Source organism: Cyprinus carpio, chromosome B3 (genome assembly GCF_018340385.1).
Source record: "Cyprinus carpio isolate SPL01 chromosome B3, ASM1834038v1, whole genome shotgun sequence".
NCBI classification, from domain to species: domain Eukaryota; kingdom Metazoa; phylum Chordata; class Actinopteri; order Cypriniformes; family Cyprinidae; genus Cyprinus; species Cyprinus carpio.
Window position 1 is genome coordinate 84,228 of NC_056599.1, and position 16,584 is coordinate 100,811.

General features: G+C 38.0%; 1 protein-coding gene across 1 annotated transcript; it reads right to left on the reverse strand.

The window, feature by feature from the left end:
* Positions 1–378: 378 nt before the first annotated feature.
* Positions 379–16,350, reverse strand: LOC122134527. The gene is given in 4 exon segments (XM_042719353.1): positions 379–2,363; positions 8,955–9,017; positions 16,072–16,129; positions 16,316–16,350. Coding segments are annotated over 2 exon segments (1,608 nt in total). The 5' UTR covers positions 8,966–9,017; positions 16,072–16,129; positions 16,316–16,350; the 3' UTR covers positions 379–766.
* Positions 16,351–16,584: the final 234 nt, after the last annotated feature.

A 16,584-nucleotide genomic window follows, 5' to 3' on the forward strand; every position in this document is an offset into this window, starting at 1 on the left:
TGACTCAAAAGATAATGGACACTTTTAGAAAAATGGCTTTATGAAGCCCATAAAATGTAAAAATCAGTTTAAACTTAATGGAAAAGATTATTTTCAGCTTTCCAGCGCTGGAGAGAACTCAAGGAGCGGGAAGGCCTGCGATCGGATGCCGAGGTTGCTTTGTTTCTTCTCGATAGGTGAGTAACATTGGTTTTGTTTTGTTTCACAGAACCAATCGTTGCCATGGTTGTGTACATAAAACTGACATCTTAAGTACTTTAATTTACAAATAACTTGTAATTGGTCAAGCTACAGTTTAAGAGAAGCTTCCCCAACACTGCTGAGACACACAAACCCAATGAAGAAAATACTATAAGTATATTTAAATTTTATTTAACAAGAGATTAAGATAAACAGCAAAACTTAAAAAATAAAAAAAGAGATGAAACAGGAAATATTTAAACAGATTGCAAATGATGAAGGTGAAAAGGAGAAGAGATCAACCAAGTTTGACACGAGTAATCAAATATCTGTTTTTGGTTGTGACATTTTTATGAAACCATCCAGTCTCCAAAAATGTAAGATACTAATTTACATTATTTTTTATTAAAATGTTATCAAGCTTGCCTAGTTATAAAAACTAAAAACAGGAATGAAAATTAACTTGACACTATGGTTAAATGAATGTTATTATCTTCAGATCTACAGATAGTAGCCTGCATTTATTTCTCATTGTAAACAGCTTTCATCTTGTCATTGATTCATCAGTTGTCCTGTCTGCATTTGTTCATTCTTTATTAAAAAGAAGATCTAGTTTTGCCAGACCTGCCTGGAGATAACTCAAAGTGTCTTTATTCGCTTCTTCAGTTTCAGCATTTCTCCTCATTTCCTCCAGCTCTTGGGCCCAGTTTTCTTTCCCAGCCTCCTTCACTCTGGGGATGAAGAAGTTGAGATGCTTAAGAGTGAAAGCCGAGTCTGGTTTTAATGCGATCTGAGACAGATGCTTTATGGTCCTGTAAGCATTGAACAGAAGAATTAAAATTTGGTCCTCAATCTCCTGCAGATCTTTGTCAAGTCTTTCCTTTATAACTGAAAACGTCTTGGAGTTCTTTTCAGCTTTTTCAAAATTTTTGATGAAGTTGTCAAATTCGACCTTTATGCTGGAGTTTTTGATGATGTATTTATGGTTTTCTTTGACGTGTTGGCTGTGATGACACTTCCCTGTGCACACAATGCAGAAGCCGTCTTTCATGACTTCACATTTGCTGGGATTAGAAGCCCACCAGCAGCCAAACTCATGACAGTTTTCCTCACAGACGGTGCAGGTCGTCGCCTTCCTGTGCTTCCACGATTCGCTCTCAATGAGCACTTTCAGTTTCACAGTCCTTTTTAAAGTTAAGGTAAAGTTTTTACACTCCTCAATCTTTTCCTTGTTTCGCACCATCACCTCCTGAATCTGAAGTTTTTCAGCCATTTTCTGCTCCATCTCTTGAACACGCAGTTTTAAGTTGCCCATAGATGCTTCTAATAGAATGCGCTCGATCAGGACATCTGAAGTCAGCTCTAAACTTCAACTGTTTGTTTCATTCATAGACTGAAGGAATTTCTTCATCTCTTCCACACTGTCTTCCCAGGCATCTCTTTGAGCACGAATGTAACGCTTCTCATTGTGACGGGTGTCAGCCTGCCGGTTGTTGAATAAGAAATAAACAGGTTGGTCGCTTTTGTCTCGTCTGCAGGGTATTTTAGCTTTATTAATGGCACCGAGGACGTTCTTGGGTGGTAAACCATCAGAGTGTGTGATTAAAAACATAATGTTGTTCACAATGTCTTTTCCAAACAAAGACAGTATTGAACTTATAATGTAATGCTGACGGTCTGAGAGACGATTCTTAGACGCTTGAATCACAAAACACACAGCGTCGACTTCACGTACTCCATCATTACTCTGAAACAGAGTGGCTAAATTTTCAGCAACTTCCAGATCTTTGTCCAGTCCTCTAGTGTCTCCGTAGCCTGGAGTGTCAATGATGGTGAGTGACATAGGACTGTTTGAATGAAAGACCTCATACATGGTGATTTCAGAGGTTTGTGATTCTGATTGATCTCTTGCTTCTTCTTCTGTGATTTCATACCAAATTTCATCTTCAAACTTCACACCAAGTAAATAGTTCACCATGGTGTTGATGAGAGTCGTCTTGCCAGCGCCAGTTTCTCCCACCAGCAGAACAATTTTGTTTTGTTTACTGGTGTCTTTTATTCCATAAGTCCATTTTCTTACTTTCCCATTATCATCAATCACTCTTCTCATTGTATGTAGACGATATCGTTTTGGAAGACCTTCATGAATCAGAGTTGGTTTGTGTGGGGGAAGACTTGGCTTTCTGTAAAATAGAGGCAATTCAGCATGCCAGAAATTTTATGTAAAATGAGTTCAAACACAATCAAAATGCAGACTTTTTTTGTTATATGCATTTTTAACATGAATAATAATTGAAAAAAAAAAAAATATATATATATATATATATATATATATGTTTTACTCCAATTACAATTGATGTTTAAAACATTAATTTTTAGCTTAAGGCGAGACATGGCAGGCAAAAAAGTCATTTTTTGTGCAGACTGGTCGATTTTTTGATTTTTGTAAGTTCTTTAACAGGGATACAATAAAAATGACAAAAGTTCACAATTAAATGTTTGTTTTTAGGCATTTTTTCTCAAACCTCTGTTAGTTTTCCTTAACTTTGTCTGAAATTAGCCATTTTCAATCATGGTCTATGGTCGCATTTGAAAACAGAGAGTGTTTGGTATCACTGGAAAGCTCGTCCTCTATGGTGTAATGACAACCTGTCTATATTTAGTCATTTCTAATGTAGCTCACCAATAGGGAAAAATAAAGGCTGATCTAAACCAGGAGACATAATTTGATTGGCTGAAGTCAATTTCCCATGACCTGATTTGCTTGGCTAGCTGTCTGTATTTAGTACATCAGTGCAGTGAAGATGGGGGATGGGCAAAATTAGGTGTTAAGTGATTAAAGAATTAAAAAAAAATTGTAAGTTGTTATCTGTTGTTTGTTTATGGATTGTGGTTGGAGTGATTGGAATTTTTGATTTTTGATTTGGATTTTTGATTTTTATTTGAAATTCGATGAATATTCGAAAAAAAATTTTTTTTTTGATAGCCCTAGTGCTGGTTGCTGGTACAGGAAAGCAGAGGAAAATGGTGTGACACCAAAGAGTCACAATGAGCATAATAGCCTACTGCAGAGAATGCAACATGGGGGCACCCAAAATGTTAGTGAGTTCTTAAATTCTGTAATTTGGTCAAGGTGTCCCAAAACAATATTTGTTGGCAAATAGAAAGTGGAGGCAGCAGCCAGTATGGCTATTTCAACATTCAATAAAGGTGCTTCTGCCATGTTATCTGTAATGGACAGATTGTGGCTTGAAACCATAGTGGTCACAGTTAGTGCAACTGTGTGCAAGCTTTAGATAGTAAAAGCAGATTCTGTGACTTCTGCTTGTGCAAAACATAAAAGAAAGAGCTGTGACATAGACAAAAAGGTCAAAAGACACAAGCAAGAGCTTAAAGAAGGGCCAACATATAAGGCAGGCATGGCAGACTAAGTTGGGGCCTCTCCTCTCTCCTCTTACTCCTATCCTCTTTCTGCTACACTTCTCCTCGATTTGTCCTCCTCTCATTGTGTCTCTGTCTATAATGTAAATCACACAAAGAAGTAAATCACACACAGTCTATATATGTATTCATTTGGGTAGTATAGATTTGGGGGAAATGATATATGTTACTGTTGAAAATAAGTGTAATTTTTATTCTGTAAATATGAAATTATGCAATCAACATCTTTAGCAGCTGTTTTCTCAAAATTAGCTTTTTTTTTTCAACATTCTGAACCAAAAATGTCAACTTGTGTAGCACTTACCTAAGCCATACTTTCCATCTTCATTCTTAATTATATTCTGAAGATTATTACAGAAGGATTTATTATCACAATGTTTTTTACCTGATTTACATACCATTTTGGGATTAAAAAAAAATATGGCGATAATTGCATTTTAAAACGCATTTATAGTATTTTAGTATTTTTCATTAAAAAAAGATATCCAAAATCTGCTCTGTAAAAATTTGTAAAACTGGTATGTTATTAAAATGAAATAAAGATTACAAATGTAAATGTTAAAGTGTCTAGATTTTTTTTAAATATATGTAAATAAATGCATATGTAATGAGATATCATTTCAGTTGCATAACTAAACATGCTTTGTCAGAAAACTTGCGATGCAAAAAAAAAAAATTAATAATAATGTATTTAATTTATTGGTAAAGTTTCAAGTTAATATGTTTAGAAAAAAAAATCTGTATTCACCTGCAGTGTCTCGCTTTAAGTGCAGCATTTCATTGCACATTTTTAAAGGTTAAATACCTTTGAAATTGACACACTGATTTCATAAGGTGGCGCATGATTCTGAAAAATGATTGAGACATGACGCAATCGGCAGAGACATTTTTCTAATCCGTGGATAGAAAAACAATTCAATAGCAGCACAATGGAATGCAAAAAAAATAAAAAAAAATTCAAAAAACATTCTGTTTGAACTCACATTCACATTTCACTTCGTTTTCCCAGATGAAAAACAATGAGATATTAACTGGACTGAAAACTGCAAGATGTGTTTTTATTTTAACTTATTTTAACTTCACTGCCACAGTGTTTTTTTTTTTTTTTTTTTTATTTTTTAATGCACCCACATGAATGGGTGAAGGTGTGTGGGTGTTGTTGATTTAGCACATTTTTACATGTACATAGAAAAACGATGGAAAGGCAAAAACGTTCTGTGTGAATGGCCACTGCATAATCTAGCCCTCAATGCGTATCTTCATGACATGGGCTGGTACTACGATAGAACAATGTAAAGATCACAAAATTTATATTATAAACCTATATTATTATTAACAATAATATTAAAACCAATATACTGATGCTTTTTACTGTTGATTATTATATTTCCTTCTGTTCTGTTTCTTTGAGTTGTGACAAATACATGACATGAAAATAACATTCAATGTAAAAATCTGTTTCCTCCGGTGAGAGACCAATCTACTTCGAGTGTAAACTAAACATTCCAATGCACACTGGCATGCAATGATTGCATCCAGCTGCAGTTGATCACAGCGTGAGCATAAAAAGGCAGCAGTTGCAACGCATACCAGTTTTTTGCTTCGGAGCCGAGCAACATCATCATTCTGCATCTGCCAAGTTTTGTGTGAGAACGATGAGTTCAACATGCTCTAAGGGAGCTTCTGTGTTGGCGTACGAAGCTCCTGTGTCGAGTGAGTTGTGCACTTTAGGCTGCACTACCCACGTTGTCCTGGACATGGCCATCTCCCCATGTGCATTTCAGCACCTAAAAGAGCACTTCCCTAAAAGAGCATTCAAGGGGCATCTTTTAAAAGACAACGTTGCATCTTTGTAAAGATGGCGTTGCATCTTGCTTTAGACAATGTATCACCCATGCGTTTCTGGATGCGGCTATTACCTGATGCCGGTCACGAACGCTGCCTCACATGCCTGGGCATTAAGCACGCTGAGGTGGTGTTCATGGATGAGTCATGTTCTCATTGCGGGAAGATGATTATCTCGGAGTTGTGGGGCAGGCTCCGTTACCTTGAAAGGGGCTAAGCTCCATTGCCTCTGCCTTGATCTGGTTAGCCTGGAGTCCTTCAGGTGTTAGCATGCTTGTTTTTAGGGTTACAGTGGTGGCAAACCCTCCAGGGAACCAGCCCTTGAGGGACCATCGCTCCTCTTGAGCTCCGCAACCAGTTGAGCTGCAGAAGGAACGTGCTGGGCCACAAGGAGCTACAAGGAGCTTCAGATTCAGCTGGGATGCCACCCTCTTGGATGGTAGCAATTAGAGGCTGACATTTTTTCGGGAATCCCACGGGTCACGGGATTCCCGTGGGATTCCTGCAGGATGGGAGTCATCTTTGCTATTAATCACGGGATTTTGGACGGTACGGATAAAATGGTTAACGGGAGCAGACGGGAGCGGGAATCAACCAATAGCAAAGATGACAAAAAAAGAAAAAAAGTAAATGCCACCATTTTGTAGTTTCCTTTTAATACGCCTACAATGTAACGCAATTAAAAAATAACTACACGACCCAGCCGTCCCAGAAACATCAGTGCTTTTTGTCACGGCTTCCCGCCGGAATTCAAAGAGCTGATGGAGGGAGCTAACAGCCGCGGAGAAGTCGATGTGGCAAAAAATGATTTTACAGCGCAAAGTCAGAAGTAATGACATGAAATGTAGATGCACTTTTGTTCCTACACAGCAACATATAACTAAGATGGACTCATTATGCAAGAGCATAATTGATGAAAATCGTTAACATGTAATTAAAAAAAACTATAAATGTAAACTATAAATGTATTGTTTCTCAACAATAAATGAGTAAAATGCCAGCTTTATGTGCTGTTTGGGTTTATAAACTATTGTAGACATGGTGTGAACTATGTACTGTTTTTCTTTTATTTGCTGTCTTCCATTTTCTGTAGAAAAAAAATCTCGCACAGGGGCTCAGCAGCTGGTCTAAAACAGGATGGAGAGCAGATTAAATCAAATTCGATGTATTAACTAAACACTAATTGAGAAAAAAAATAGAGCGGGGGAGCGGTACAGGAGCGGGAGTCAGTTAAACAGGAGCGGGATGGGAGTGGGAGTCAATTTACCAGGAGCGGGATGGGATGGGATTATTTTTTAAACTTTGGTCTGGGAGTGGGACGGGACAAGATTTCTTTCTATGGGAGTGGGATGGGACAGGAGTGAAAATCCACTCCCGTGTCATCCTCTATTAGAGGTGCTTTAGATTGATCTGGGATTGATGGCTCTTGGTTGCTGGACCGCCAAGAGGGTTAGGCTTGAATGGAATGCTCCTCCGTGTCCCAAGCCTTCGAAGCTGCCTGAGGATCTTACTGGGTCGTCGAGGGGGTTATTTTACTGCCAGATGCTTGAGGATCTGCTCCTCCTCCCTCACCTCCCTCGACGGTGGTGCAGTTAGGAGGTAAACAGGGTCCCCTTTGTGGAGCGGTCATTTGCAATGCAGTTGTGTCCTAATACCACCTCCACCTGGTGGGGCAAATTGTGCCTCCCCTCCCAGGCCTGTGGGTACTTGTCTGGTATGTGCGGTGATGCTTATGCAGCAAGTGGAGAAGCTGTCTCCACCTTACACGTTATGGTGTTACTGCAGGTTTGCTAAATCACTGAGGGACCTGCACAAGGGTGGTTATGATCCGGAAGTTCTGAAAAAGCTCCAAACCTTAGCTGACCTCACGCTCAGAGTGACGAAGGTCACAGCAAGTTCTCTGGGTCGTGCGATGTCCACACTTGTGGTCCAGGAGTGCAAACTCTGGCTGTGTCTGGTCGACATGAGGGACGCAGACAAAGTTTGGTTCCTCAAGGTCCCTGTGTCCCAGACCAGCCTCTTTGGCAATGCAGGCCCCGGCTACATGCACAAAGTTCTTGCTACCCCCTTCAGGGATCAGGTAGTGAGCCTGCAAGCGCTGCCCCCGGATGAGGCAGACCCAGCCCTAACTTTGCTTTGTTCCTTCCTCGCCTTGAGATGGTACGTGGACCGAACACAAAGCTTTAGTACCTCAGAACACCGGCAGACGGGGAATGCCATCTACAAGCAGAGGATGGCCCACTGGATAGTGGATGCCATCACCATGGCTTATAAAGGCATAGTGTTCTTATTATGAAGGCTTAGTACTAGGAGTGTTGGACCCTGCTGGGCACTGGCTCGTGGCGCCTCACTGACAGATATTTGTAGAGCTGTGGGCTGGGCAACGCCCAACATGTTCACTAGATTCTATAGCCTTTGTATTGACCTCAAATGGGTAGAAGCACTGAGAGGCCCCGGTTAGTGTCGGCTTGATAAAACTGCTCCAGCGAGAGCTGTAGATTCTGTTGAGCTCCTCCATCACCCTTGGCAGAAAGATGTGGCAGAGCATCTGGCACCAGGCCCTCACTTGATAAATCCATGAGAGCTGGTTGAGGGCTGGGTACCATATGTAGTGACCTGAGTGGATCCCATATGTGTAAATTCCATGGTATAGCTCAAAGCCTGTTTCCCCCCACCAGACTTAACTGCCATTTTTCAAGAGGGTTACAGTCACCTCTAAATCTTCCATAAGCACCTAAACGGTTTTCCATATGTGTAAGTGCTTCCGAAATCTCCTTCAGGAAAGATGGGGCTTCTGCAACATTCCTCTTCCAAGTGGAACGGGCACGTTTTCCCAGTGTTATCCAATCTCACTGAATGGGTAGTGCTACGACAACAGTGAATGGTCTTCTTGCTGTTAGCCCCAGCCTACACCAAAAAAGGCAGAGGAGGCTCACACAAGATATTGGAAGGGGCAGCATCCATGGCACTTTGGTAGGGATCTCAATTTGTCAGTCACCGACATGACTTGGAGTGACCGACTGAAAGGGAAAGTCTCGGTTACGTATGTAACCCTCGTTCCCTGAAGTAGGGAAGGGAGATGTCATGTCCCGTCGCCACAGCTGCTGTACCACGACTCAGTGGCCGGGTTACCGACTCGGCTCCTCAGTGAAAACCTGGCTTGCGTTGCACCTGCTGCATTTTTACGCTCACGCTGTGATCAGCGGCAATAAACGCATGCCAATGTGCATTAGCACATTTAGTTTACACTCGAAGTAGACTGGTCTCTTGAAGCGAGATCCCTATTCGTCAGTCACCGATATGACAACTCAGTTCCCTCCTTCACTGATATGACAACTCAGTTCCCTCCTTCAGGGAATGAGGGTTACATACGTAACCACAGAGTATCACAAAATTGAATACAGAGAAACATAGGAATTAATTACCTTCAGTTTGATTTTTTTTAAAGTAAATAGTTCACCTTCTCCAAAAACATGTGAATAACTCACCTGGAATTCATGGTGATCGTAGGAGTAAATATGTCCACTTTACCGTTACCGTCCCTCTCCAGCCTGCTTTGAACAAAATCATTAATAACTTTCTTTAGAATACAGAATAGATGTTTGTAAATGTTTTATATAAAAACAAGCACTTAAAAAATAAATTACATGATCTATATTAGGGATATTAATCCCCATCAAAATAATATAAGAGACACTTCATTAAACATAGTTAAATAAATATTCCTTCACACCCGCCACTGTGTCGGGTGTCTAGATGGACAATCAGCTGTAACATATAGGGACCCCTTAAATATGCTGGGGTTGTTATAATGCAGAAAATGAACATGGATATTTTATTTTTGTTTATTTCTAAATGTGATGCAAATACATGTATAAGCAGGGTATAAATTGGGCCGGGGTTTGAACCCCAGCACATAAACTCCAGGGCTTGACATTAACGCATCATTAACGTCATTAACTAACTTGATTAAAACATCAATAACCAAAAATAACTAGGCAATCACCAAAATGCAAGAATCATTCTGTTTTTATTACATTTAGAGTAAGTGGTGTATAGTGGATATAGCTACTGTATATAATGCCTATAAAGTTGTGCTGCTGAGGCGAGGCTCACACAGCCTCTCCAGGAGAAATTTTTGTTTGAACGAATCGCTTGAATGAACAACTCAATGACTCACTTATTAAACACAATTTATTCAAATTGATAACGTATAGATAACAATAATAACAACACTATTATTATTGAATTTATAGATTAAATGTAAGAATTTGAAATGAAAGATGAAGTATAATGAAGTTGAGAGAAAATGCCCTCTAAATGAAAAAAAAAACCTTGCAGATTTGTCACAGCTGATCAAAAACTGATGAAAATATTGCTTCAGAATAAATCATATTTGCAAAAAACAAAAACATTACATATATATATATATATATATATAATATATATATTATAATATATATATAAAAATATTGCTTCAGAATAAATCATATTTGCAAAAAACAAAAACATTATATATATATAAACTAACACGTCTTTTTTTTTATTTTATTTTTCTATTCTCTTTTTTCTTTTTATTTATTATATTATTTAAAAAAAACGCTTGCTATGTGTACTGCATCAAACTAGCTGAGACTTGTTATTAGCACTTGTATATCATTGCTCTTTTGTTGATTTTGATTGCTTCCATTGTCCTCATTTTTTGTAAGTTGCTTTGGATAAAAGCGTCTGCTAATATGTGTACTGCATCAAACTATATATATATATATAAATGTATATATATATATATATATATATATATATATATAGAGAGAGAGAGAGAGAGAGATGTACAAATGACTGCCGACTCCAGGGGGGCAACCAACAGTGGCGGAGCAGGTGGTGGAGGAGCCCAAGGCAGAGACAGAAAGCTGATAGGCCAGCACAATGGGGATGATCCGGAGGTCCTAGGCGGAGCAGATGGCGCCGGCGACCGACTCGAAGGTGTGGATCCGGGAGGCCGTGGTGGAACCAGAGCGACAGGGGACTAAGGAGAGGGGATGAAGGAGCCTGACGGAGCCAGAGGGACGAGGCAAAGCTGGAACAGTGGAGTCCCGAGGCGCAGGATAGTCGATGACAGATGAGAATACTTTTTGTAGACAAAGAAAACAAAAATAACAACTTTATTCAACAATTCCTTTCCTCTGTGCCTACTGCTCAGATTTGCCAAAATGGCGCTACACTGATTTGGAGAGACAAAGAGGAGAGGAATTGTTGAATAAAGTCATTATTTTTGATTTCTTCATGTACAAAAAGTATTCTCATCGCTTCATAACATTACGGTTGAATCATTGATGGCAGATGGACTATTCTGACAATGTTACTTGGCGTCTATGGGACAGTCTCAAGCCTCCAGGTTTTCATCCAAAATATCTTAAATTGTGTTCCGAAGATGAACAAAGCTTTTACGGGTTTGAAACGACATGTGAGTAAGTGATTAATTATTTAATTAATTAATTTTCATTTCGGGGTGGAGTATCCCTTTAATGATCCAACAGGGAGACACAGAGCACAAGGATGACATTCAACACCCGACAAGGAAACATGAGGCAGACTACACATTTATACTAAACTTAATCAGGGACAGACAGATGCGGGGAATCAACTAATAATGAGACAACAGGAACAGGAACATGACCAAATAGGGGAGCACTGAAACAGAAACAGGCAAAACAGGGTCCATAACCATGACTGCTACACTGCCCCATTATAAAGAATGGAACATAAAAGAAGATAATTTGAGAAACATGTCAGTATTTTTTGTTCATGCAATGAAAGTCACTAGTGACCAAAACAGCTTTGTTACCAACAGTATTCAAAAAACCTTATATTACGTTGTGCAAAAGAAAGCAAGTCATTCAGGTTTGAAACAACATGAGGGCGAGTAAATGACAGAATTTATGAACTATCCCTTTAATGTTCATTTATTTATTAATAAATTAAATGATATACTTAAGAAGAAACTAAAACTACCAGCAGGTGGACGTAAATGTCTTTATGAGTCAATTCATTAAAATGGTTAATTCATTCAGGAATGACGTAAACGGCTCTCCAATGGGCCTTTGAATCATTGATTCACCCGATTTGTTTAAAACATGGATTCATTTAGAAAATAAACACCACTGTGTTGCTCGGAGACACACATTTTTGCTTTGGCTTCCTATGTAATATTTCCGTTGGCAAAACTGAACAAAATCACACAGTATTGTGTTTATAACACAATATTAACTTGTAATTTACTGAACTGCTATATAAAGTCACACTTGTGTTCTTCATGACAAAAAAAGCACTCCTGTGATATTGCTTATCATATACTATAAATATGAGAAAAATTATCATACAGGGGCATTTTTTTCTCCCCAATATTTTTGTTTTTTTGGGATAAATGCATGGGTTTTTTTGTGTGTATAAAAGTTGTCAACAGTCAACTGTATGAAATGTTAGATGACTTACAGGTCTGGGGCAGGGCCAGTTCATTAACTGCGTTAAAATATTTGAATTGTGTTATATTTTTATATAACTAATTAATTAAGTTAACACTTTAAAATGACAGATTTTTTTTTTTATATTTATTTAAGTTATTAATTTGAAATGACTGTTATATACATATATAATACATATTGTTTCAAAGCAGCTTCTGTTTGTTTTGATTGATTCTATTGTCCTCATTTGTAAGTTGCTTTAGATAAAAGCGTTTTGTTAATTGACAAATTTTTTGTGTAATTTTTTATTAGTTGGAAGTTTTTTTTGATTGCTTTTGTTGTCCTCATTTGTAAGTTGCTTTAGATATGAGCATTGAAGGAGCTTCTTCTTATATGATGATACTGTCTGAGCTATATAATAAAAAGACACTAGTATAAATATAGCATGACGGGGCGTTCACACCAGATGCGACTTGCGCGAATAAATAGCGTTATTCGCGCCTAGTTGGATGCTTGAACATTTTGAGTTTACTCGCTTCATTCGCGTGTGAAACTCACTTCACAACAGATGCGAATTCGCGTCATGGGAAGGGCTTCTGCCAGTTGAGTGCACGCAGCATTGTGATTTCAACCACCATTTATTCAGATCATTTTCAAAATATTACTGTTATCATGTCGTGAAATGTAGTTTTAAAAGTATTTCAGGCGAGAATGTAGTTGTTTTAAACTCAAATATGCAGTTTATTTATAAAGAGACCGCCTAATTAAAAATGTGTTTTGCCGATTTCGGAGACGATCAGCTCCACGCAATCAGCGGGAGTGCTCATGTTACCGATGAGAGCAGTCTCGACTCGGCTAGTCTTTCTGACATTTGCCGCTGGCTCTGATGTCTCTTTTGTGGTTAAACATAAAATATTATTCCTCCATTGTTGTTTTGGATTTTGCCTCCGCTTGCTACGTCGTAATCACGTCACTACTAGAGCAAACTCCTGATTGGTTAACGCAGCACGAATTTTCATAGTTCCGATTTTTCAACTCACACTGTGTCATTCGCACCGCAGGATGTCTATCGCGTCTTTGCATTGACTTAACATGTAAATCACTCGCGCTTAACGCTTCATTTGCATCTGGTGTGAACGCACCATAAAAGTTGTGGAAACTGAAAACTATTCAGCTTTGCTTGCTTAATAAACAAACTCCAGCTGGTCCAAAATGCAGTGGCAGCTAGAGTTCTTAACAGAACAAGGACGTATGACCATACTCCCTATAACACATTTTTTAAATTCTTGATAATTACATATAAAAACCCCGAATGGGCTTATTTTCTCATCTGTACTTCAGCAAGCTAGAATTGCATCATAGTCCTTCACTTCCACTGTGATCTCAAAACTCAAGCCATTTGATAATACCCAGAACATGAACTTGAATCACTGCTTTGTATTTAGCAAATACATTCTTTATAAGCTTTCCATTGAACACATCTATAGTCTATGCTTGAGGTTTAGATCTTGAGAATGATATATTGTTTGTCAAGATTAATTATGTCCCTTTTCATTTAATCTATAAACATTGACACATGCAAACAAAGAGCGTTCAGTGCGCTGGCATTCAGGTGCAGGTTAACAGGTTAATGAAAAGTCATACTTTGGTTAAAATTTTTCGATGGGTAGTGTAAAACAACACCCTTTTTAACTCTGTTCACAGCGACCCGTTTCGGTGCAGGTTCTTTTAAATGCTAATGAGCTCTGCTCACTCTGCCCCTCTCTTCCCTGGTAGTGATGGGAAGTCCGGTTCTTTTCCGCGAACCGGTTCTTTCGGACCGTTCATTTCAATGAACCAGTTCAAAAAACGGTTCATTGGTTCTTTTATGCTGTAACATGATATCATTACGTAATCACGAATGACGTCATTAAGTCTATCGTCCCAGGCCGGGATGAAAATACACATTCAAATATATAAAATCAGTAATCATAACTTCAGTCAGTTAAAACATCATAATCATGATCTGAAAAGTTTACAATTAAGTTTTGCAACTAAGCACCCAAATACAGTAACAGGCAGTGATGTGCATACTAGGATTTAAGTCTTTAAGATATAAAGTATATAAATTAGTCGTCATCAGCCCAGAAACCATAGTCCACTTACTATACATAATCCATTGCAATCTATTTGTTATTAAATAAATTTACATTTCACCAGATTACCCTTCATTCAAGTCTTCGGTTTACCCGTGCTCAGAATCAGTTGTCCAAAAGAACCAGTTCGGTTCAGACGTGCTCTGTCAGTCATAGTAGGCAATCTGTTCGGTAGGTTCACACTGAATCACACATGCACAGTATCATCAGCTCTCAACGGCTTTCATCGGTTCTCAAATCGGACGTGTCTGAAAGAAATGGTTCTCGGTTCAGTGTACTGGTGATCCGAAAACTGATGCAACTGGTTGTTGACTCGAGAACGAGAACTGCTCTAACCAGCATGCTGCAGTTCAGTAAACCATCAGCTGCTCTACTCATGTTCATGTTCTATTTACTATACAAACTCAATTTGTGAATGTATCATCATTAACTATAATTACAGTACAGGTATTTCATAAATCATCCCTTATTCCTGTTAAGCCTAAATTGTTGTCCAACTTCCCTTACAAACCCCTTTGGCCTATAATCTAACATAAATTTCAACTGAACAAAGTATACAGATTAGATACATTAATTTAAGAAAAAAAAAAAGTAAAATAAAATATATTTATATTATTGTCACACCCCTGGACTCATTATGTTGTGTTTTCCATTCCCCATGTTCTCTGTGACTCAGTTTCTGTCTCCTGTGTTTGGTTAATTGATTAGTTCCCAGGTGTGTCTTCTTAGTTCCCTCATTAGCCTGTCTTTAAAACCCATGTCCTTTCAGTCTGTGTTTGTCGGGTCTACCAGTTACATACGTGTGTCTTCCTCCTGTGTTCCATGTTGGATTTACCCCTGTGTTGGATTAATAAAGTTATAATAAAGACTCTCTCGATTACTCTAGACTCCGTGTGGATAACATGCTTTTTAATGTTTACTGTAACGCTAGCCAAAGGATGCCAGGAAATGTGTTGAATATTTTGTAGCACGTTAAACTGAAATACATTCATTGCACAATTAACATATTAATTTTTGCAGTCCTAAAATTAATTTTACTCTCTTTTTTTTTTTTGCCTTTTTATTTAGATAGAACAGTAGGTCAACAGGAAGTAAAGTGGATGAAAGAGAGGGGGGTGGGATCGGGAAAGGTCCGCAAGCCGAGATGCGAACTCAGGATGCCCAAGCACAATGGTGCTACATGTCGGCGTTCTTCCCACGAGGCCATCAGCGCTGATAAATTAATATTACTTTTAAATGCCCGTGTAATGTATTTTGCTAATTTTTACTGTAATTAAATTCATTTTTACAATTTCTAAATGCATTTTGTATTTTCTTTTTCACAAACTGAATATAATCAAATAGTTTTATGTTTTTTGTTAAAAAACACAAACAAATCTGAAAAGAGTACCTTGTGTACTGAGGACTAGATTTAAAAAGTTGAACGCTAACTACTGCCCACACAGTCATCTGAAGCTGCTGCATTTGTCAAGTCTACACATGCTCTTTGGCTTTCCTGGAAAAATGCAGTAGGCTCAGTAACGTCTGTTTTTTTATCACACATAGTGTGTATACAAAATGACAACATGTATCAGTCTCCTTATATCATCAGAATCAGAAGTGTTATTATTTTACCCAATCAGAAGTATTATCCAAAATATTTCACTGGCCATAGACTTTTAATGATGAGAGTCAGCATGAAAGACATGTACAATGTTTTTGGTGCCTTTCTCATGTTTAGCAGTGTAAATGGCAGCTATATGAAAAAGTATGTCTGAAAGTCTGAAGCCATTTTAAAATCCTAAAGTCTGAAAAAAGTTTGAAAGCAGATTGATAAATAGATGATGGCTCATTTGAATATTCTGTCAATGGCATGCCATTTTAAGGAAAACTCCAAGTCCAATCAGTTACAAAAGATATAGCACAACAAGTCTGAAGGTCTGGGCCAAGTTTGGTGGTTCTAGCTTTAAAGCTCTAGGACTTATGTTTAATATTATTGTGTAGAATGTGCCAGTGTAAATTAAACTCACCTGTAATCTGTAACTGCTTTCGGATTGAACCTCACTGAAGACTTCAATGCTTTTTTGCCTGCAACAAAATAATTATTTGCTTTCTAAAAATTATTTATTTATATATATATATATATTTTTTTGGACTAAACACTTTTTAAAAACTCCTTCTTGTTATATTATATAATCAACCAATATATTTAATTTTCAACATTTACAAATTTTTCAAGACAATTTCAGCATAAATACGAATATTCCTACACACCTGGAGTCACTGAAGAGTGTCTGGCTGAATAACAGTCAGCTTTGAGGTAAATACTGCTCTGTTTACTGTTGAATTAAGTCCCTCCCAACCAAACATGTCTTAACTAATATGTGAATTTGCTAGGGACAACATATCTTGTGCATGCTTTCAGAAATGTGTATTCCACACTAACTCAGCATTTAAATATACTACAAATAAAATAACTGTTATATAAAAATCAATAAATGTCCCCTCTCACCAAACATACACACTGACAAATCACAAAATAT